Raw genomic sequence first — 24,355 nt, 5'->3', positions numbered from 1 at the left:
CCTGCAGTTCAGTCTAAACGGCGAACACAGCTGCTGGATTCATCTCACTGGATGCAAAACCACACGACTGCATGGTGGCTGGGACAATTTCAAGGAAGCGGACCGCAGCTATTTCCTTGAGTCTGACAACACAATCAGCATCGTTCTCAAATCCCAAAGAGACTCAAGCTTGATTATCTTCATGTGCGTGATTACAAGGATTCAGATGCACTTATTATTGATATTACAAGGGATTCATTGGATCTTTTCCCCGGTAAAATGATAGGCATGATATTAAGATATCCTTTATTTGTCCCACACTGGGGAAATTTACAGCCTCCAGCAGCAAGAGTGTAGGCAGAAAGAAGAAGAAAAAAACAAACAAACACCGTTCAATTACCTAAGTGCAATATAAATACAAAATGGATAAATCGCAGTGCTATTTACAGTTGTTTTCCACATCATTAATTATTATTAATATTATTGTTGCTATTTTTTATTCAGCAGCCTGACAGCAGTTGGTAGGAACGAGCGTCGGTATCTCTCCTTCTTGCAGCGCGGTTGTAACAGTCTCTGGCTGAAGGAGCTACCTAGTGCTGTCAGGGCGGGCTGGAGAGGGTGGGAGGGACTGTCCATCATAGCTTTTAGCTTAGTTAGCATCCTTCTGTTGCCCACCTCCTCCAGAGTTTCAAGGGAGCAGCCCAGGACAGAACTGGCCTTCCTGACCAGTCGCTCCAGTCTCTTTCTGTCCCGGGCTGAGATGCTACCTGACCAGCAGACAATGTCATAATGGATGGCCGAGGCCACCACCGAGTTATAGAAAGTCTTAAGGAGCGACCCCTGAACCCCAAAAGACCTCAGTTTCCTGAGTAGGAAGAGTAGGAAGCCTATTGGCTTGGTTCATAGACAAAAGGTGCCTAAACATTAGGTAAATGTGATATTGTCATCTTGATCTTATAAAATAATGGCCCCAGTCATATTTTGTCGGAAAACCTTTTTGCCTTAAACATCTCATGATACTGGTCACCACTGTTAAAATTTTTAAATAAACAGATCATTCAATTCTACCTCTGACATAAAATTACGAAATATATTCAGCATTTGGTTCAGTTTCTCATGTTGTCTGAAAACAAAACAAAAAAGAATAATATGATATGGGCCATTATTTGACTGTCAGCCATACGTGAAGCATTTCAAAGGCAAGTTTTTTTTAAACACATGATTTCAATTAAACATGCTTAGCTGAAGATACGCCTTGACACGATTCCCTCACCTTGCTCTTTCTGAGCTGCAGTCATCCTCATTTCAACTTCACTTTACTCATGCCATCACTTTCTAATACAACATGATATTACTACCCCTTTTAAGATTTGCGAATCATTACTAGTCCTTTAATTATAGAAGAGAATATGACGGTTATAAACAAATTACAATGTAACCGACAGCAGTTAAATCTTTGAGCAATAGAGGAAAAATGCATTCTATTACGAGCCAGCCATATTGCAGAACATTCCGCAGGAAGCATTACGGAACTGAACAACAACAAAAATCTAATTGAAACAGACATTTAGATCTTTCTGAGGGATTCTCCCATCAATCGATTGCAAAGGCTTGTAAAAAAGTAAAAACAGAGGTTTGCTAGCAAAGTTAGTATGCCATCTCTGCAAATGATTTGCAGGGCTTGAAAATGTGACCATGATGCTTGCAAATGCTCCCAATTCTTCAATGTTGTGCCGGTAAAAATGTAATTTGGCTGCATAGCGCGAGTGCTTGTTTTTATTCGCACACTGGTTTATACAGCGAAGGCGCTCCGATTCAGCCTGTGTCAGACGGCCCACAGAAGGCAGAATGCGCGTCATGTTAAATCCTTCCCGTATAAATGAAATAATTATAAGTCTGGATGTGCACCTTGCCACGTTAACAGACATCTAACTTAACTAGCAATATTTGCGTTATAAAGGACAGCTTCCCATTCAGCTCTTTGCCATTCACTGAGGTGCTGACGACCTCCTCCTCATTTTTACGGAGAGAGCACATTTAAGTGACACGTGGAATCAAAAATACTGTTGGTACGATTGGTGTAAAAGACAATATGCATATGGGTTTGCTTGGGATCTCGAACTATTAACTTGTATTCAGCCCCCACTCGCTTAAAACGCGGGAACGGATTTAACGTGTGGGGTGACTCGTCCTGCGTAATAGCTAGATGGTTGTGACAGAATATTTATACCATTAATAATAATTGACACCTCTCACATTCGGCGAGATGCGAAGTGAATTCAAACACAGTCGGGCATTTCCAATTCAAACAGAAAAAAGTCATTTGATGCAATACATTTCAATAGCTTAAAATCTCTGTATAATGTGGGCTTTCCATCAAGCTATAAACACTGACATACATTAAGAAGAATGACGTGGTTGGGCTCACGTTGCTATTTTACTTAATTGCCATCAATGGTCCGTTTAGTTACTTATGTTACACTTCCTGATCAAACCACTGGGCTTCCATTCGTCAGTCTAGTGTTTGGGATGAAAAACATTCAATGAGTTTTACACTCCCCAAAGGCTTAAATAATAAACAGCTAATCTTTTGGTGTTTGAGCCCAAGTGGACTTCATAGCAGGACACTACCGTTAATAGCAAATCAGAAAAAAAGCCAGAGTGGAATTTGCCACAATGCGTAGACAAACCACCACGTTTTTTGGGTGAAATGTCCTTTGGACAGATGAGATTAAACTGGATCTTTTTGGCAAGGTACATCGAAGTTAACAAGCATACCAAGAAAAGAACACTATCTATTCTTATTCCCAATATGAACTCTTCGGAGTATCCAACAAAGCAAACTTCAATGTATGAAGGAAATAAGATTTAGGAACCAAACTGCCATGTCAGAAAGGTGCACCAAATGGTGTTTATAATTCACAATATAGAGTAATGATCTCAAAGGCAATATTCATATCTTCCCAATCCGACCACTCTGCGGCAACAAACTGCAGCTGTTAGAAATTGACGAAATAAGGCACCAAATTCCATCCGCGGCAGTTCTCGATCAGCAACCTCATTATTCACAATATAGAAGATGGGCTCTGTTCTCCAACAGCCATCCAGGGATTCAATATTGCAGCCACACTGGGGGTGGTGTGCTATGGAATTATTTACTGATTCTTTCCTACATCAGCTTCACAGTAACACACATCCTGAATTTGCATTTCCGTTTTGTATAACGTGGTGCCGAGATATAAGAGACCCCAAATAGGAGTTTTTCTTGATACGAGTCATTTGGCAGATTTTTTTGCTTTGACTTGAGAGCGCAAACTTGAGATACAAGTGCTGCATACTGGCAGTGAACTCAATTCAACTCACCTCACAATAAGCATCCTGGGTATTAGTGAACAACTCATCAAAAAGAGGCTTCAAACTGTTTAATTGCACTGTTCTTTCAGGTTTATGGTCAAATAAAACATTAAACAAAGAAAAGTACCTATTATGTAGTTTAACAGAACTGTGCCTTACGAGTCCGTTTTGCTGAACGCAAACATGTAATGGAAAATGTCATTTACATGCTAAAATATGATGAAATCCCTAAATTCGTTACAAATGCACACTGAGGACCATCGCCCTCAAATTGTTTGACTATTTTCTGAAACATTTGTTCACAAAGAGGTGAACCTCAAACCATCTTTGCTTGGGAACGACTGAGCAATTCAGGATGCTCATTTTGTACCCAATCATGATACCGGCCTGTTCCCAGTTAGCCTGCTCACCTGTGGGGCGTTCCAAACAGGTGTTTGATGAGCATTCCTCAAATTTCTCTTTTTTTTTTGCCACTTGTTCCAATTTTTGGGGAACGTATCACAGCCATAAAATTCAAAGTTAATGATTGTTTGCTAAATAGCTTGTAGTGAATTCAATTAAATATAGGTTGAACATTATTTGCAAATCATTGCATTCTGGTTTCAATTTATGTTTAACACAACACCCCAACTTCATCGGAACTGGGTTTGTAGTAGTTCACATTATCAAAACAAATACCACTTCTAATGTGAACGGAATGCTTCCGTGAAGTCACAGGCATGCTCAAGGAAACAACTCATGTGGTACAGAGTGTTTAAGGAAGTAAATATGGGCAATCATATACAGTAACTGTGAAAAGACACTCAACTCACCTGATGAATTTGTCACGTCATTTACACTGATAACAAAACACAAGGTATACATGTTTGGCAAAACAATTGGACCACTAGCACATTGAGCAACCATTTCTGCCAACTTGGCAGGTTACCAAAGACATTACTGTAGAAACAATTAAAACTAAATACCGGTAAGCATCCTGTGCTGTTTAAGGAAGTGAGAACAGCCTTGAACATGGTTTGATAAGAAAAATCCATTCAAGGTGCAATAAAGTCTAACTTGATTGAAAAAAACAACAACAACAAAATGATGGCTGAGTGACATTTTTAAAAAACCCAAAACATTCAACTTCTCATTATTTGATCGACTTTCATAAATGCATGTGCTTCTTCTGTTTGTAAACCGCCCTTTATATGGGTGTTTGGTCATTATTTTCACTGTCTAATGCAGCCGGATGATTGCTGTTCTTTTACCATACAGTGCAAAAATATAAAACATCTATTTGATTGGGCATAAACCTGTTTTCCCCTTCGATCAGCACGACACCTCATCTGAAATTTAAAACATGTTACCCTATAGCACAACATCAACAATATAATACAATTGAGGATTCCTGTTACATAGGGGGAAAAAAAACAAACATTTTCAGCCATCATAAACTGCTCCACCCAAATAGTCCATTCCTTCTAAAGTGCTCCTTCACACAGGATTTTCAACATTCACTTCATTGTTTTCATTGTAAAAGGCTTATCAGATGGAGGCCCTGTTTAAATTGCACCTCAAACGACTGCCCCACCTCCCCAAGGAGGCTGTGGTGATGTATGTGTTTACATGCAAGAGGGAGGATGGGTCATTACAGTTCTTATTTCAACACCCCAGACGCTCCATATCAGATAGTACAAGGCCAGAAGATTTGGATCTTCTGAATTTAAGTCGACATTTGTTGCATTTCTTTCTTACTCATGTGAGTCCGGGGCCAAAATCTTCTACAGTAATAACACAACTCATTAGCATTAAAAAGGGGAAGTCAACCCCAAAACAATCTTTACAAGAATACGTTCTTTGAAGCCCCATTAGTCTAAACACGGCATTCTGATTAATACTGCATTTGCGGAATATGTGTTAAGCAGTAAAATCCACCCGTTTTTGTCCATCTCAGGGGGCAGCCATTTTGCCGCTTGCTGTCGACTGAAAATGACACCAATAATGGCTCACCTGCCCTGTGATGTCATTTTCAGTCAACAGCAAGTGGCAGAACGGACGACTACCCCCTGAGATGGACAAAAACGGGCGGATTTTATTGCTTAACTCATTCCACAAACGCAATATGAATCAGAATGCCGTGTTTAGACAAGTGAAGGCATACAGAACATGTTCTTGTGAAGAAAACAAATTTGGGTTGGTTTTCCCTTTAAGAAATTGGCTAACAACGCTCTTATCTCACTGCAACTGGGGCATATGAGTCAGTTCAGTTTAGCCCAGTGAATTTGCTTCCTTCCTCGAAGTGATGAGCTTGTTACCTCCACCCAGATTTATGCTTTTAGTCAGGGTTCACATTCAGGACCTTCTGTCGCTGGAATAGAAACAACCATGGAGGCAAATACTAAGGAAATTAAAATTGAGTTTGGATGAGTCAAATGTAATTCATGAGTCCCGTTTTATTTTTTAAATTAGAATTCATTGACTCAAGTTCTCATCAGTAAAGGCAGGGGTTGATGGGGAATATTAGTACACTTTGCTTTAGCCTTGACACCACTCAGATCTGCTGACATTTTATGCAAAATATGTGATCGGCTAGAATCTCATATATCCAGTTAAATGTCAACATTCATAGGATATAAATACAGTATAACTACGTCAGCGAGTGACAGACAAATACAATGAATTCCAACTGTGATCTAAGAACTGACCGTTCCCTGCCTCGATGAAAGAAGAAGCTAGCGGTGGACTGGTGCGAGTGTTGCCAACCTCATAAGGAGTCAGACTGTCTCTCGCCCTGCACCAGATTCTACAATTATGTTGAAACAGCACAAACATAGACCTGGAATATTGACAGGAGAGGACATGGTTACGTTGCCGCTGCTGCTGAATGTCTTCATGCTGGTAGAGCACTCTGGAGAGTAACGGTTCAAAAGCGGGAGGGTCATTGAAAAGCTTTTGGATATTGGTAGTGTTTCCTCCTTAGGACAAAATATTGAATTTACATGTATTGCAAGTTGCCCTGTATTTTATCCTTTCTTGTAAAATGTAACCAAACTTTTGACTGTGAGCTGGCGCCATGTTTCTTGTTTGCTACGCGATGCAACGCGCGTAGTGACATCATTTGGAATTGAAACTCTGGGAACCAGTTCTCAGCTAGAACTGGTTTTCAATTCCCATCCCTATGGGTGACGGAATACACATCACAGAGTTCTCGCTGGAATCGGTCAGCTTATTGACTGGCGATGTTCATGCCTTTGTCAGCTACATTTGTATCCTGCAATCAAAGTCACCAGAGAAACACAAGTGACATGTATGCCCATTTTCAACATACTGAATGTTTATTAGTGTTTTTGGAAGAATTTTTGGGCAAATTTTGTTTTTCTTCGAAATACATTTCAATAGGCATACATTCTATATTCGCTATTTGTGGGTCGGGCCAGTCCCCTGTCCCTGCAAATATCGGGGGTAAATAAGTTGTTTGAATAAATATATTGCTCCATCTCAGATCAGTGATCAATGCTGGTTTTTTTTCGTTTATTAATTCGCTGATTGGCCCCATAATTCTGATCATGTCAACCCTATGATACATATTCGACAAGAAATAAATATATTTCTCAAATAGCATATTTGCACTTATATATCATACAATGAAAGGTATGACCACCATATTGGAGCTTAGCGAAAAAAGTAGCTACTTTTCATTCCGACAGAAATTCCACAAATACCTCAACCGACTCCACGCCTGTGCATACATGCACATTCTTGAAAGCTGAAAAGGTGCCTGTCTATGTACTTCCATATCCCCGCAGCACATCTGGCTCTTATTATAGCCCTGTGACCTGTGTGTGTGTGTGTCTGCTCCATCCAAGCCTTCCCATCACCGCGCGGTGGGGGAGAGCTGAGTAATAGAGTGAGTGTCGATGCGGTTCTCAAGACCCCTGGCAATATGGGTGTTCACTTTATTGCTGTTGGCTGGAGGCAGTCTCTCGCAGATGAGCTTGCTGTTTTGTTTATTTTCATCTGTTCTTTAGTTATTGTGTACCAAAGAGTAAGACTAAAGGTTTAGTTCATTCTAAAGTTTGGTTGGGACATCAGAGTTGAGAGGTGTTTATTTGTTATTAGGGGAAAAAAGTGATTACATATATCACTTCACCATGAGCTACAATTCAAGGAGCCGTGGTCGTTTGTATTCCTCCAAGTACTACTAATATTATGACATTCACGACACAGTGCAGCGTCACTGTATTTATTCTATGATAAATAAAGTTGTCGTTAGCACACAGTTGTCGTCTACGTATTAATGGGAACAGTAATTTGGCAATGAATCTCCACTTTGATGCCGCTGCCTTTGTTCCTCGCGGCTGATATGAATCTATTAAGACTCGCAACCATTACGATTACCCTCAAGTAGCTTTCGGTTCATGTCCGACTCTGCTTGCTTCCACTGTCCATGAGTGAGCAGTGATGCAAGACATCAGCAACGCCACGGGCAGAAGAACACTGCAGTATAGCAAGTATCCTTGCTTGTTTTCAACTTGTCTGAGCATTCTGACCCATGATTTTATTTTAGTTATTATTATTGTTTTGTTTTGTTTTTAATATCCGTAACAGACAAGTCTTATGGCTGTAACAACGTTGAATAATTTCCGTGACAAATTACGGATAATCCATAACAGTTGGCAGCTCTGGGAAACTTCTGTTTTTATGATAACTTCTATACTGAGCAGAATAATGCCACACAGAGGCCACAACATAGTTAATAAAGAATGAACCTTACTATTTACTATTTCTCAAGATGTGATCCGTCAACAATCAAATCGACTTCTCAGTCATTAAAGCTGTCTTTAGACTGGGAAAAAATAATCTTTTTGGGGGTGGGACTACAACTAGACTGGTGGCAGGTACTTGAAGACAAATATTGGTTTGTCTAGAGGTAACTTATTAGAGGTAATTAATTGCTAGAAAAACTGCCAACCATGAAAAGAAGCCTTTTTCGGATGTTTCACCATTGATATGACAAAGAAATACAGGTTCTGTAAGACAGGCTGTAATTTAAGGCCACTTTTGCATCAAAATTAGTGGAATGAAGAGGTATGAAGCATCTTACTGTCGCATGTTGAGACCGAGCTTAGTCACCCTATGTTTAGAACAACAGCACTAAGATGGATCAAATTAAAGGTAATCCTTTAGATGTCTTCTTTGGATCTGCTTGTCTGAATTCATTTTATTTTTGTTTGGCTTACAAAGCACGATACTACCGGAAAATAAAACCTCCCCTTTATTCCAGGTTATTGTAGCCTTTTTGAGCCCCGAAGTTGTCAACGTTTGCTCTATGACTAAGAGAATGATTTCATTGAGGAGTCATTTCAGTTCGAGCAAAACTCCTTCTGCGTAAAGTTATTAAAATATCGTTTCAGTGAAATCAGCCCAGCATTGCAATATGTTCCCATTCAAAGTTGATGCTGAAAAGTTATACTTTACATGTGGGATGCAATGACGGCATTCACTTTTACGAGACTTGCGCTTATTAACTCCTCACTTTTTCATGGTTTAATTAAACCTCGTGGGAGATTTACAAATAATCCAACTCAATATCTGTGTCTTTCTCTGCTGGTTTGTTGAATACACTAATTTTGCATTATCATATCTACACTTTGGCTTAATAAAAACGAATCAACTGCACTACTAGCCATTCAATTGTTTTATGGCCAATACGGTTGAGGTATATTAATTCAGGTGTTTTAACTCCATATTCTCTCGACTGTTGTTTCCACTGGAGTAGACCGGATCAGTCAATCTCTGCAGTTCATTAACTTTCAAAGAAGAGCAGCTGCACTGCGATGAAGTGAAATGCAGGGTTGCTTCAGGAGAGGCCAAAAGAAGGAATAAAAGCAGGCACTCTCACAGTGACCCTCGGACCAAAGACACCGTAGACATTGCTGTAGGCATCACTGACGGGATGGTGTAAGCAGAGCATAACAATAAAGGCCTCGACCCAATGTAGTAGCCATTTCACAATCGCACCATGACCAAGGCACAGACTACTTGTTTTATACATGGCTGCGCAGTCCATTTGTTAAAGTGAGCTAGAAAAGGTTGAGTATGGAGTGGTCCATCAAAAATGGATGATGATACTGCCCGAGTAAATACATTTTACAAAACACGCTTTATACGAAAATCAAATATTAAACGGTGGAAATCTATCGCTGTCGACATTAAGTTATATACGGTCGAGTTGAGGAACCTGGAAGGCCTGACGGTAATACAACAAAATTGAGGCAAAATATATGCGCACATTTGGCTGCAACCAGCAGAGATGCTCTCTACAAATAGCATTATAGGCATCTATCGGTGACTTCATCACCCCCGCCGCAGTCGATCAGGGAAATTTTGATAACCATTCTTATATCCTAGTCCATCTTAATGGACTTTAAATCTCCAAAAAGGGCATGTTGAACAAGTTAATTCCATACATACAGTATGTACATAATGTCCTTTTCAGTGAGATGAATTGCATTTGGTTGCAATGCAATAAAACAGAGGAAACCCCTTTGGGATTCGTGCAGAGTAGCTCCTTGCAGCGCTCAGCAGGCTCAGTCTTCACCCAAAATCTCTGGTTAGATGTCTTTCCAGCTATTTTTCTCAAACACCCCCACCACAACCCAGTTCATAGTTCCAATTCTCCAGAGTCCAATTATGGATTTCTTGCTGTCAGTCTCTTTCGAAACATGCCAGTTGTGGCCAATATAAAACATTTTACACCGTCGAGAATGTTTTCGTGAATAGACCACCAGTAGATCAATGAAGGGTTCTGTTCTGATTCTGTATTTATAATTACATCATAAATACTGAATCAGCCATTCAACAATTAAAATTTCAAGACAAAAAAAGTTAACTAGTTTCAATCAGATGCTTTGTCATCTGGCATTTCTTTTGTGATTCAAGCAATTATTTTATGTAGCAATTACAGCATCAAACTCTTGAAAATATATCTGCTGTCTCCAAGAATGATGTTACCGTTCTAATTGTTCCAGTTATCCAAGCGACGGTGACGCAATCAAAAGAGCATGTCTGACTAAATGAGCCATTCAGTGTACATTCAGGTGAGCGTGGACATTGACTTGCGTGGCCTCTTTGAAAGGCTCGACTCAACTTGGTTTACAGAGCACAAAAACAAACACACCTACAAAGAGCTGCGCAGAGTGAATAAAAGCGAACAGACAGCCTTTGATGTCATGTTCTATGGTGCAGATGCAGTAAAATTGAGCTTGCGATAACCAATAATACAATAATGGTGACAAGCATATCGTCAATGTCCTGTGAAAAACATTTGTCATTTTAAAACATGTTTAAATTCATGGGATATCTGAAAGACTCCATGAACATTTTTTTTTAGAATTTAAACTTAATAAAATACATTCATGGAATGGATCAAACACCCCATGGACATAAAAATTGGACATACCTGTTTTTTAACAGGACTGCGACATTATACCACTATATGCAGGATGAGGGATAAATGTCCCCATGGCTCGAGAGGTTCTGGATCCCCATGATCATAGTTTTGTGACAGAGCATTTGACGCCGTCCCTCAACATAATGGCAAGCACACTGCAGAGTTGTCTGGAAGAGCTACTCCAACTTTAAAAAGTCACAACTTCATACGACATTTCAGTGGCAACGAAGATGATTATTATTATTTATTTTTTATTTTTTTTACACAACAAAGCATTTTTTGCATGGTGTCTCATCATTTAAGGTCTCCAGATAAAACTATTAAAAATAGGATTCAAGCAGAATAGAAAAAAGGTCCCAAAACACCTTTAATCATTTTGTCATGAAGGGTTGCGACGTTATTTTTAGCATCGTACAATAGCATTTATGAAGCGCCATTTTAAAGCAGACTCAACCAATAAGTATAAACTCTAAAACGAACCCTTTTAATTCCTTCAATTTGTTTCTTCAAGCTGAAGACATTTGGTATTTCATTGGAAAAAAATATATTAGTTGTGAAACGTACTGTTGAGTCATTAAATTGTCAGCATATGTAGGTAGGGCCACAGGTTAATCCTGCTATGCAGCATATTACATAGTGACACTCCCTTGACCACAAAAGATTAATGAGCTGTGTACAAGACTGAATCGATGATGTAACAAAAAAAAAGCCTCACGTCAGCATCAGGAAGAAGAATTGCTTCAAAAATGCAAGAAATCCGAGGTCTTTAAAGAGAAGTCAATCTCAACAGATCTCCGGTACTTTTTGAGCATGTAAAGTTTTTCATCCCGTGTCAACTTTGATCCTATTCTCAGACAGCTCAATTGATTTTTCCCCCCTTCATTAATTTAATGTGTCATTCTCGGCACCTCTTGCTGATGTTAACGTATACAGTACTAAAATGCTACATTATGACGTGAATGCCATCCGAATGGAACGGCGACTCAACCACATCTTATTTCCATTTGAGAAGCAGAGCAAGTTTGATGATGAGGGTAAGAAAGAGTCTTTAAAATGTAAAACAACCATTCGTAGAAGCAAGCTGGCAGTTAATCCCAATATCAAGCCGTGCGAGTCAGCCGATTTCTTAATTGAATTACTTTCACTTTCTTTTCATTATTCCCCTGCTCCAAAACGAACTGATAATTTGACAGTGCAGGCAATGTCCATAAGGCTTTCTTTGAAAGTCTTCTTCATTTGAGGAATATAAATATTGATATTCTGTCCGTCACACAATTACAGTTCAAATGGAAAAAGGCAAATTAGATGATAAGAGATGGTACTGTCAGCATTTGACGGCTAATACACAGTGCCTAGCCAGCATATTCGGTGAATCATGACTTTTTTCACTGACATAAATGACTTTTACATTGACTATATACCTTGATTGACCAGTTCGGACAAAGCTTTTGATAATGAAATTCCACCACATTATGACGTGAATGCGAATGGCGACTCAACCACATCTTGAAGTGATTCTTGGGCTTCATTGTTCAACCGACCATGAAAGGCCTCGGTTAAGAGCCATCTAATCGGTACCATGGACTCAAGACCTTTTTTAACATTGGTCCGTTTTGACTGTCCTTTTATAATAATGTGACAATATGTAGATCACTAAATTATTCAGAAAAGCTACATTTGTCCACTGTGCATGTGTCCTTCACTGCACTTCCCCTTCCTCAATCGGTTCTTCGACATTGACCAATAGGAAGACAGTGCTCTCCTACTTATGAGGAGACGCTGACGTGGCACACACAATCACAATGCGGTGTACAGTATTTTAAAAGTGACTTGAACAAAATATTGGAAAGTATACGGATCATTTCAACTCATGCTATGTTTGCTATAACTAGTAGCTGATTAGCATCAAACAAATGTTACCTCAAGTTCTTTTTGGAGAATAGACAGTTCATACCGCCCTCTCCCTACCATCCAGGGACTTTTTTTTTTCTTTCTTTTTGTTTTTTCGAACATGGAAACAACGAATAAACACATAATGCATCCATCAACAGGGTGAGTATATATATACATATGTGATTAATTATCGATTGGCTGGCGACCGGTTCAAGGTGTACCCCGCCTGTCGCCCAAAGTCAACTGGGGTTGGCTCCATGAATCTCGTGAAGACAAGCACTTTAGAAAATTCATGGAATGACTTTTCCAAATCTGTAAAATGATCAAGTCAACACTCCAAAATTACCTGATAATAAGACTGGGAAAAAAACTGGCCAATTGCAACTATCCTTTCCTTCCTCATTCCAACACACTCATGCACAAAACAGCAGCGTCATACACATACAAGGCTGTCTGACCACACATTACTCACAAACCACAGACACCATAAGCAAAGGTTTCAAATGTTTGTTTGCGCAAAGCTTAAAAAAAAAAAAAAAAAAAAGGCTCGGTTTAAGTCAAACAGCAGTAGCATTCTAGACTGTAATCAAGATGCTGTAGAACATACTGCTATTGGATTGGATTGGATAAACTTTATTGTAAATGTACTGTATGTGTAACATACAGCAAATATGCTATAATCATAAACTGTGAATAAATAGGAGAACTTGTTTATCAGTGGCAAAAAAAATATATAGACATGAATATATGACATAAAATGATTCCTGGGTTATCCAAAAAAAAAAATGGAGATCGCATCATAAGATCATATCTCAAGGAAGTCATACTAGTCTAATTCTAAGGCTGTCAAACTGGTTCTAATTTACCGTGGCAAAAACACAAGCTACTTATTGTACGTGACGTCATTTCTTTTCATTGTCTTTTTTCCCCAACCCACTGGAACCTGCCATGCCGTGATTTTGTAGTCGTTATTTTAGAGACCTGAGAGTTGTTGTGCTGCCGAAAACCACTGGATATACCGTAAATTCCGGGCTAGAGACCGCACCTGATTAAGAGCCGCATGCTCAGATTTATGAAGAAAAATCAATTTTGTAATTATATGCGCCGCACCGAACTATAAACCGCTGGCCAATGAGTAAGCGGGGGTTTGCTTCTGCGTCCCTGCTGCCGTGGAGCGCCTCCGGGTGCGGTCCCCCGCTGAACCCCCGCAGAAAAAAAACGCAAAATTTCTTAAAGTGAAAATAATCTCCATATTTTTATGAGCATGATAAATGCATTTGCACAACGAAATGACGCTGAAACACATAATAAGAGGCCAGACAAAGAGATCTTGATGCGCATCTGCGTAATTACGAGGAGAAATACTGCAGCCCACTAGCCTTTAAATAGAATAATGCAAATCATATAAATGGGAAAAGATATATGAAATTATTTCTATAGTCAGCCGCTTAAAAATGATCATCGTTGGCAGCTTTAGGCCTAATGCTGCGCGGCTCAAAACACAAGTAAAATGTGTTCTCTCGTGGCCGCTTGTTTTCAGTATGACGGAGGAGTCACTTTTTTTATTTACAGTCCGAGTGAGAGGCAAATCAAATGTCAGAGGGTCTTTGTCCATATTTATTATTTCATCTGGGCTGATGGAATTCTCCGCTATCTTTGTTTGTGTGAATGTGCGGAACGAAGCAAGTTTGTCCTTGTAATTGGGAGGGAGCTGCTGACATAACGTTGTGCGTACCCTAATAGACAGGCTTCCATTTCATGAATCTATAACACCACGACGGCCCACCTTTAAAAGCTTTGGTTGTCTTTTTACACTGGCTCAGTTCTTCTTGCCGGAGCCTCCACCGTCTTTGCCAAGACTACGGGCAGCAGCTCGATTTCCTTCTTTAACTGCCAGAGTGATCGCTTTTAGTTTAAAAGCTGCATCATATGCTTTTCGTCTGGTATTCTCCATGTTGATCAGGGTTAGAAGAAAGATTGAAATAAGCAAGTCGTGATTACCGGTAATCATACAATTTCATTGGACCCCTGTGTACTACTCATTCATTTTATTGGTCGACTGTTGCCGGGTGACACATCTTTTCCCCCCGCTACGGCAAAAAGAGCGGAAGTTGTGATTAGTCATCAGAATCAGAGTCATCTTTATTGGCCAAGTATGTAGAACACACAAGGAATTTGTCTCCGGTATAAACGCTGCATTAGTATCATACAATCTCATTGGACCTCAGTGAAAGACTCATTCATTTTATTGGTCCATGTTTTTCCCGCGATGGAAAAATAAAAATTAAAAAGCCGCTTCATATCACACGCCGCAGTGTTGAAAGTGTGGAAAAAAGTAGCGGCTTGTAATCCGGAATTTACGGTATCTAAACGTGATGAGCTCTTATATGAAATCAAGCCCAAATAACAATAAAGATGTAACCGAAGCACAAAGGAACTGTCATTCCTTGGCCACATGATCAGATTTACTATACGTTGCTTTGAGAGTCAAGTGGGGCTTTCTGAACAGGCGGACGCAGACGCACTATAAAACATCATGGTAAACTGATTAAATTGGACCCAGGGGACACATGCACAAATACTGTATATCGCTATTGCTGAGCAATGTGCCTATTAGTGCTTACAGCTGATACTGAGCCAGCCAGGAACTAATGGAAAGTAAATTCTCTTTGGTTCCACTAAATCGTATAACTTGCAACAGCATGGCAATTCAGCAGATGTCTAAACACAACCTCATGCCATTTTGTGTTCTTACACTTCTCATGTACAACTACGCACGCAACTACATGAACACTAGGAGCAAAAATGGGAAACTCACATGTCCGTAGTTGATGAAGCCGTGTTTACTGGCAATTTGCTCCGCTTCCTCCCGACCTCCAGGTATGTGGACAGCCCATGTGTTTGTGTAGACTTTTTGACCCAATGCCGGCTGCAGCCCAGAAACCAGCAAGATCAACAGGGAGCATAATATCAACTTCAGCAATGTGAGCCTACGGCTGCTCGCAGAGGGAGGTGTTGGGCCAGCGGCCATGGGGTCTCCAGAAGCAGCACAATCAATGAGCATTGCACCTTTCCGCCACGCCAGGGCTGCCCGCGATGCTTGCCAGTGCATGGGAGAGACTACGAGAGGGAAGGTCACAGCTTACCTGATGGAAAACACGGGAAGAATAAATACAAGTTGACATACCTGCAAGAAGGACAAGTACCACACAATAAAATTAATCGATTATAAAATATTAAATATTTGGATAATCAATTGATCCTTCAGAGCCACTACTTCAAATTAAAATTGCCCAATCCTAATTGATTTCAGCCTCTCAAAAGTTTATATTCCCTATTTTGTGTGTGTCAAGATGAGACATTTGCCAACATCTGCTTTACTACGGAAAACAATCATGAACAATTTATGGGTGGGGGGAAAATTGTCAATTTCATCTGTTGCAAAAATCATTAGGTTCAGCCGTAGTAAGAATATTAATAAGTGGCAGGTAGTTGAAACTGAGGCAGCTTTAGAAATGCAAATCAAACTACCGGTAGCAGCCCTTTGCATTAATCAGTAGCGAAGAGGTAGCTCTGTTTCAAAATTGACGAGTACTTCACACCCTCTCATGTTGACATTGCTTCGGCCTTTTTTCAACTTTAAAGAGCATAAAATAAACATCGATAATCAGTTAATGAACAGTAATGTGGGGGGAAAAAGACCTGCAATAAACTTGAAGGCATTTCATTCAGATTTTTGGATTAATCAATCGAATAACTGATTCAAACATTGCATAGCTTCAGCCTTACAATCAAGTGGCCAAAAGAAATAACAAACGGTTCATTTCTCCTTCTGTTTTGTTTTGTTTTTTACGTGGATTCAGTTGGGTTTAGTGGATGAAATTTTCAATTTTGAAGCATCCGTCTGTATTGCCACAAGGCAGAACGATAAAGACGACTTTCAGCAGACAAATGTCAAGTCACGATCAGACCCGTTATTGTTTTGAGACACACCTTTGAAACTCTAATAGGCAAGACTTTGCATGAAGAAGGACACATGAAATACTCGAGTAAACCGATTTCCCTGACAACATGGCGGATTTTGTGGTCTCGTCAAAAGAGTCGAAAGCAGCAGTGAAATGAGAAACATCTTTTGGGTGGCGGTTGCATTTTTAAAGTCGTGGAGCTGCACTGAACACGGGCTGATTGCCAGGCTTTGAATAGAACTGCTCAAATTCACTCCTTCCTGCTTCAAGTGGCCAAACGTGTTTACCTCGTTCCAGCCTTCTCATTCTGTTCTTCAAAGAATGGCGCTCGTCTCCAGGGGGGCCTCGCCCCAAAGGTTAAATGAAATGGCTTTTCTTTATGCCCTCGCAGCACATTCAATGCGCATCACGTTACTTGGTCGTTGTCGAGGAGTATTGAAAATTGTCTGGACAACTTGCATAATCATTTCTGGTAATTACTTTCCGAGTACAGTTTGAGCTTAAAGTGTGCTCAAATATGAGAGTCACCAGTGTTGCTAGAATGCAAAAAATTCCCTGGTTGAATGGTTCATTCAGCAAAAAATAAATTAATTAAAATTCGATGAGCAATGCCTTGGTCAAATGATTTTCCAGTAAATTATCCAAAATGTTAATACTTCCTTTTATTAAAAATAGAGGGGTGAAATAACATTTCGGCTTTCTTTACAAAAAACAAAATCAATCTTCTAAGTCAGTCCAATGACAAAACAAAAACTTGTTTTGGGTAAAGTGACTGTTATTCTGCTGAGGGGAAATGTTATTGGGGGGGTTTTTCATGTTGTCCTTCACCCAGTCTGACGTCCATCTGATATATTTTATTGTCTCACTAGCAGGGTTGATTGAGGAAGTTTAAAAACATCTTGCCCACATACATTGTTGATCTGATACCATTGTTCAGTTCATGCTCAGTGTACACAAAGGTATCCCGGAGCATTTGACTTGTCTATCATCAAAAGTCACCCAGCCTATTGTGAAAATAACACTAGTAGCAAATGATCAATGGACGTGTTGAAAACAGTCTTATACTGGTAAGAACATTATGCATTACTGATAAATACATTTTGAATTTCACAAAGACACAACCAAAAATCCGGGAACCATTTTTTAAATAAAATACAGAAGGCAAGAATAAAATTTAGTGGCCAAAATGTAGCACTTTTTTTGTTTGTTCGTTTGTTTTGAAAACCATGCAAAGTCAAACATTTAAATTCCTCGACCAATGTCTGTAACTATATCTCAGCCATATGCCTCCTATGAAAACCAGAAACCAAAGGAAGAGAAATCAACCACATCTGATTATTATTATTATTATTATTATTATTATTATTGTTGTTTTAATAGTTTGCCATCTATCACCTGAGGTCTTGCTCAGAATGATGACTTCAACGGTCGCTATTCGTCAAATTTTTGTCAGGACAATAAATCATCAGTCAAACTAAAATAAACACAGACACACACACACACACACACTTATACAGAGGGGGAAAAAAAGCACAGGAGAAATGTAATAAAATAAAACAAACACATAATATTCAGGAGGGGGGGGGGGGGGGGGAGCACAAGTAAAATTTGCAGCCTAACTTACTCGACTTTGTCCTCTATCCTTTGGTACAGCTGGTAAACATGTTTCCAAATCTCTGTTTGAGGTTAGTATGAGCTGACTTTAAATACAGATGTCTGTGACCTCACCTACAAGCTCAGCCATTCAGTTGCCCAACAGCAAGGATAAAACACGCGCAGGCGCGCTCGCACACACACGCACACACACGAAGCACTGGCGTGTACAGGAACTAGTTTGCTATTCACCAGAGACATGAGGCAAAGGCGCTCAGAGTTCTCATTGCGAGTGGTCTCGTGTTGGAGCACAGTAAATGATACCACATGTCAGACAGTCAACTTGTAGTCGAGCAAATACAGGAAATCATAATGAGTCTGATTAAACTACAAGGAGAATGCTAACCTTACAAAAATTGGGACATTTCATATTATCGCATGACTTAAAGTGACAGTATTTACCTTACGGAGAAGTAGGAAAAACATCATTCTATGCTGTTTATCTGACATTTACTTACCGAAGACACTGAACTAGTATATCAACGCAAGTGTATGCCAGCAGAAGTCGTTTTAAACGCCAACAAAAAGTACCACCCGTGAGATAGATGTTAAGTGCAGTGTTTTACTGACAGCTCGTGAAAACAAGGCTTTTATTTCGTATTTCCTTAAATGATGTTTACGGTGTTTAACATTTTGTCTCATTTCTTAAATAATGTAAACAGTCCTTTTTACTTAATGTTAAAAGGTGCTTTGAAAGGATCTAGGCTCTTAAGATTTGACATCAAAAGAACTGCCACAATTTATATTAGGGCTGAACAATTAATCACATTCAAATCCGCATTCCAATGGAGTAAAATGTGATTTACAAATGGCAAAAGTTGCAATTTGAGAGAACAAAAACAAAAACAAAAAAAATCTGTGCTTCTTTTCGATTAATCGGTCAGTAGCTAACTCCAGTGCTTAAGAAGTGCAGTTGGCATGTGTACATACCATCGTTTCATGAAACGTGAAAAGTTGAAGTGGCTGAAGTCACAGATTTGTTTTTTGATTATTAACGTAATATGATTTATGACTTGGGTTTAACCACACTTGAGTTTTGTGAAGTTGTCATAGTGAACACTTAAAAGACTGAAGTAGATAAATTGTCTTTCACAAAAATTCATGATTCATTTGCCTTTATTTTGGCGTTGCATGTACTTGTTAAATCCTACATGTGAAGAGAGCCTTTAAACAAACATATTGCTGTATTTATTGAAGAGGATTAAAGAAAAAAAAAGAATCGCAATCTGATTATTTTACTAAATCGTTCAGTCCTAATTTACACACCAGATAAGGTTTCTATTTTATTATGTAATTTGGCTATTCTCTGGCTATGTGTACACTTACATAGTGGACCGTGGCATACTCACAGTTCAGCACCAGTGGATTTGCATATTCACAGATTTCTTTTTTTCCTCCAATTTCTTTTCAATATTTTTTTATTCTCTGGGGTTGTATCAGCCCTATCCCACCATCATTTTTCATGGAAAAAGAAAAATGAATGTTTTTTTAGCATTTTTGGGGGGGGGGGTTACAAAATGCGATGCTGAGTCCCCATCCCGCATGAATTGCGGTTACAGCACAAATAATATGGCCAATCGCAGTATTAACCACAACCACATTAGGGCTGAAGCTGTCAAATATTTTTTTTCAAATCCTACCAGTTATCCCATTGATTACACGAGGAATCGGTGAGTGACCTGGGTATCAGTACATGAGCAGGTAGAGTTGGCAGGCTGCTGAATGACTCAGCGTGAGCTTTGGCCATCGGCAGCTCATGGATGAATGCGTTTATCACGTGTTTGTTTCTTTCTTGTTTGTTCAATAACGCAATTTACCAGCAGATGTCCCTATCCTTTACCACTTGTGGGGGCATTACATAGCGATCTAAGATATCCTTTATTTGTCCCGCAATGGGGAAATTTACAGTCAGAGCTCAGAAAGGAAACCACAAGGTAGGGAGAGGGAAAATAAAAAAACACGCTTGAACTATCCTCTTCTGAGGATAATTTAAGTCCAGGATAAAAAATAAAAAAAGACCCTAGCACAAAAATAAGCATATGCCAGTTACAACAAGTCACAAGACATAACATAGCAATGGTAAACAGTTAACCCTCAACTTAACTTTGGATAGTCTCTGCCTTGAACTATTTCCTCTTGGCTGGCTGCCTTTGCGATAACTTACTTGACGGAAACAACATTCGTTCATTTAAGATCCAGATTTCGCTTTCAGCTTTTTTTTTGTGATTGTTTTTAATTAAACATTGCGGCCCGACAATAATCAAATTGTTCAATTTCCAATCCACTCCAACTCAAGCGATCAAATACAATAACAGGAGCACAGTACAAGCAACTATGCAAAATCTGAGTGCAAAATCAGGTTTGGAATGACTCCCTCACCATTGATTTTCCTTCATAGTCATGGTTCCTGTTGAACAAACACATTTTAGCCAGATTTTATAAAATGGCAAATTTAGGAGCTCCATAGGCGTAACAAACAGGCAACTGTGGCTCCACACGCTTCCAAACCATCCAAATTCCATTTATACAGAAGAATGTTCTCTTTCAGATTAATGAGTTTATTATTGCGGATTTAAATGATCATTCCTGGTTCTGTTTTATGAAATCTCACAGTCAGCCATTCTGTCCAAATCCCAAGAACCATCCATCCATTTTCTCCACACTCCACAAACAAACAGAACAACGTCCAGTTGCCTTGATTCACTTTTTTGGATTCCCACTACCAAGATGAATGAGAATTTACACAGACAAAAGGGGAAAAAACAATTTTAGAAAGCACACTGGGATATTTTATTGATATTGTCACAGTTAAAATTGATTTGGGCAAATAGGCTATTAGGCTAACCATCTAAATCGTAGGCCGTATTTTTGGAGCGGAAAAAAGGAACGATCGCTTAAGTCTACATTTATCCATCATCATTTTATTTGTATAGTGTCAATTCACCGCCGAAGTTATCTCGAAGCACTTTACATATCATTAGCCTGATAGTGAACTATTCTAAGTCATTCGGATCACAACCATCCACTTCGGCTGAATGAAGGAAACTGCAATCTTCTTGCATGCTGCTTGTGCTGTTTTTAGTTGTTTTCTGAATACGTATGTACATTCAAACAAGACTTGGGAATTTACATTAGGCTAACGATATGGAGCAGGTCGAGGGTCATGCTCCTCATACAGCAAGAGAACAATCAAATCTTGCAAGAGGAAGCAAAAGGTGACAAAGGCAAAACTCCCCCTCCAAGGAAGAAACCCCCTACAAACTCGAGACTCGATGCAGAGCAATTGTTTGCCTTGACCAAATGGGTTGAGATAGAGCAGGGATGTCAAACTTGGTTTTATTGTGGGTCACACTGTCATCACGGTCACCCACTGGGGGCTGTTTTTATGGTGAAATTGGATAAATGGATGGTTAGTCGAGTTGTAACAGTGTCTGCGACCTATCAGAATCTGTGACCCCAGGGTCAATGTTCCCCAGGGCGCACGTTTGAGTGTGCTTGAGAGTATGACATCAAAATAGAATAGTTACGTTGTAAAGTCATTTTGCCTGTTATAAATTGTTTTCGCTTTACTCCGAGCTTTAGCGGGGGTGGGGGGTGGGGGTTTCCATTTGAGAACATTTGTGCCCAGATGAAAGTGAGAGGCTACCATGAGTGCAAGAAACACAGAGTACTCCTCAAAGTGCAGTAAAATGCAAAACATGACCACTCGTACGAGCAGAGGAAATCAGAGACAAAAAAACAAAGCGCCAACCTCATATGAGCCAAATCTCCCGATTGACTTCGGTTTCATTGCTGAATACAACAGCGAGGGAGTGAAAACTGTTGACAGGAAAGCTACACTTGAAGCATGTCTCATTCTTTTTAAGGAAACATAAGCAATATGAGCCGAGCATCTCCTGCGTTTGAATCCTTATACAATGCTCACTGAACACATGAAAGTCGAGAGACTCTTGAATGTAGACACCGGAAAATTGAACTCAAAAGGGCAACGCCAGCGAAAACAACGAGTGTTTTTTATGAATGCTTTTAAATGCAACAACCATGCCATATTAAAAAAAAACTGTGCCATGGGAGCATTTATTGGTTAAGATTTAGAGCCCTTCTCTGTGGTTTAAGATGTGTTGTTTGGGCACTTAATGAAAATGATTTGACGTACATTGCGTTGTGCCCCGAGTGAGGTTTTAAATCAGAACCACAATGACTGCTTTACAATTACATATCTAGATTAAGCACCAGTCAACTTGTCAAGCCTTCAAAGTGGGGTGCAGGCATGACCAATGAACCCATGCGTAATGTAACCATTACATAAGTCATGTTTTGGTTTACATTTTTAAAATTTGAATTTATAGTACACATTTTTTTACTATGGTTTTTGTCACTACACACATATACAAATAGCGAAGGAACAAAAGGCAGTTTACCATTCAAAAGTTGTGTTTAAATAACTGTTTGCTTCAAATAAATTATATATGCAGTAATCTAAAAAATTGATGTCAAGCAAAATTAAGACATTTTGAAACAGAAAGTTGTTCTCTTATTTAGGAAACCCGTGCATAAAATGTAACGGAACGTGTCCCAAAAATCGAGGGTTAAGTGTCCCACCTTTAGTTCACATTGGCTACAATCAGTAAATAACAAAAACTATGGTTAGCGTAAGCAAGAACAGATGTTATGACTATTAAAAATGAGAAATAAACAGATGTAAATCAGCGAAATCGAATGTTTATTTGTTTATTGGATCCACGCAGTGAATTCTTATGGAACAAAAACAATAACAAATGTGACCGCTTTGGCTGTAATCACTAAAACACTGCGTGCTTGATATGGATTGCGGGCAAACTTATCTGGCCTGTACACTCATAAACACCTCAAGTGAAACGTTTACTCTCGATCCACCGAGAGGAGCGAGTTGTTGATCTCACCTCACGCGTCAAGCCCGTGACACCACCACGTAGTCATCTATCGGGCAGCGATCTACGAGTGCTTGACGAAATTTACCAGAAAGTGGACGGTAAACTTGACTTCCACGGCCGGTTGACGATCTTGACTTTACAGACACCCGCCACCCCACCACCTTTTTCCCCCTTTTTACATTTCCTTGCTGAAACGTATCACGTTTGTTTTTAAACAAATCCAGTAAAGCCGCGGGTCATCACCCAATCAAACCGGACACGGTCGACGTCACCTCGGCGTGTGTGAGCTCCTAGTCCAGAGCCACTGACAGCCACCTGGCTCGACAAGACCACAATACTCCACCCGGGTTCGCCGTCCCCTTGGTACCGGGGAAGCCAAAAGCTGAGCATTTAACAAAACAAGTCCGAATGTGTGTGTGTCAGAGCTAACGGCAAACTTACGAAGGGCTCAACTTACCAGCTTCCGTTTACATGCTGCACGACCCGGCGTGTTGTCTCGCACCCAGCGGTGCTAGAAACGAGGACGGCGCAGAAAAACCTCGGAACATTTGATAAGTGCGACTTGCTGGTTATAAATAGTCATGATATCCCTCCGTGGTGTGCCGGAGAGGTCCGCACAAGCCCCAGGAAATACGTCACGAGCCGTGGACGGAGTGAGGACGTTCAGAGACACCCACTCGTATAACGCGGCGGCAGCACCACCTCTTGATCCCGAATGGCGTAGCAAGCGCTATCCTTTGTGGTTCGCAGGCTACTCACACATGCCCCGTTTCGTCTTAGGTCACGGTGCTTTTAAATATAGACATAAGGTTTAATAAAACGTGGAGAGGGAAATGATGAATTGATGTCATGGGGCGTACTGCTTCACGGAGATGTTATGGCACGTCAAGATTTTATTGCTTTTTGGACAACCGCTCCCACGAGCAGTGGTAGATGTACCAGTGGTTCTCTCAAACGGCATCACCTAAAAATATTCTTAACCCCACCATCATGATCAACATTAAATGTATTTTACAACCCCTATAAAGTACATCTATACTGCTTTTCCTGTTCAATGTACAAATGATCACTTAATCTTAAAAAGGGCACTTTTTTTAATGTCCCGTAAATGAAATGTACACACATGAGTCCAACTATATCATGAAGAAACAGAGCACATAGAC

The 24,355-nt window shown here is 39.8% G+C and overlaps 1 protein-coding gene across 3 annotated transcripts in view; it reads right to left on the bottom strand.

Annotated features, from left to right (window-relative positions):
- furina (furin (paired basic amino acid cleaving enzyme) a) overlaps positions 1–23,817 on the bottom strand; it is a 63,069-nt gene extending 39,252 nt beyond the window's left edge. The window contains exons 1-2 of one of the 3 annotated variants that reach the window (XM_086107044.1): positions 23,650–23,817; positions 15,480–15,807 (exon numbers count right to left, since the gene is read on the bottom strand). In XM_086107044.1, the coding sequence (XP_085963170.1) occupies positions 15,480–15,773 (294 nt within the window). In that variant the 5' untranslated portion in view covers positions 15,774–15,807; positions 23,650–23,817. Of the gene's footprint in view, positions 1–15,479; positions 15,808–18,250; positions 18,394–23,201; positions 23,351–23,649 lie in introns of those variants that run through there. The other 2 variants (XM_086107045.1, XM_086107042.1) reach the window with 2 other exon arrangements.
- Positions 23,818–24,355: the final 538 nt, after the last annotated feature.

Source organism: Hippocampus guttulatus, chromosome 3 (genome assembly GCF_054856545.1).
Source record: "Hippocampus guttulatus isolate MCC_2025c chromosome 3, RoL_Hgut_1.0, whole genome shotgun sequence".
Lineage (NCBI taxonomy): Eukaryota > Metazoa > Chordata > Actinopteri > Syngnathiformes > Syngnathidae > Hippocampus > Hippocampus guttulatus.
Note: the sequence above shows the minus strand (reverse complement) of the source record. Positions and strands in the feature narration are given on the sequence as shown.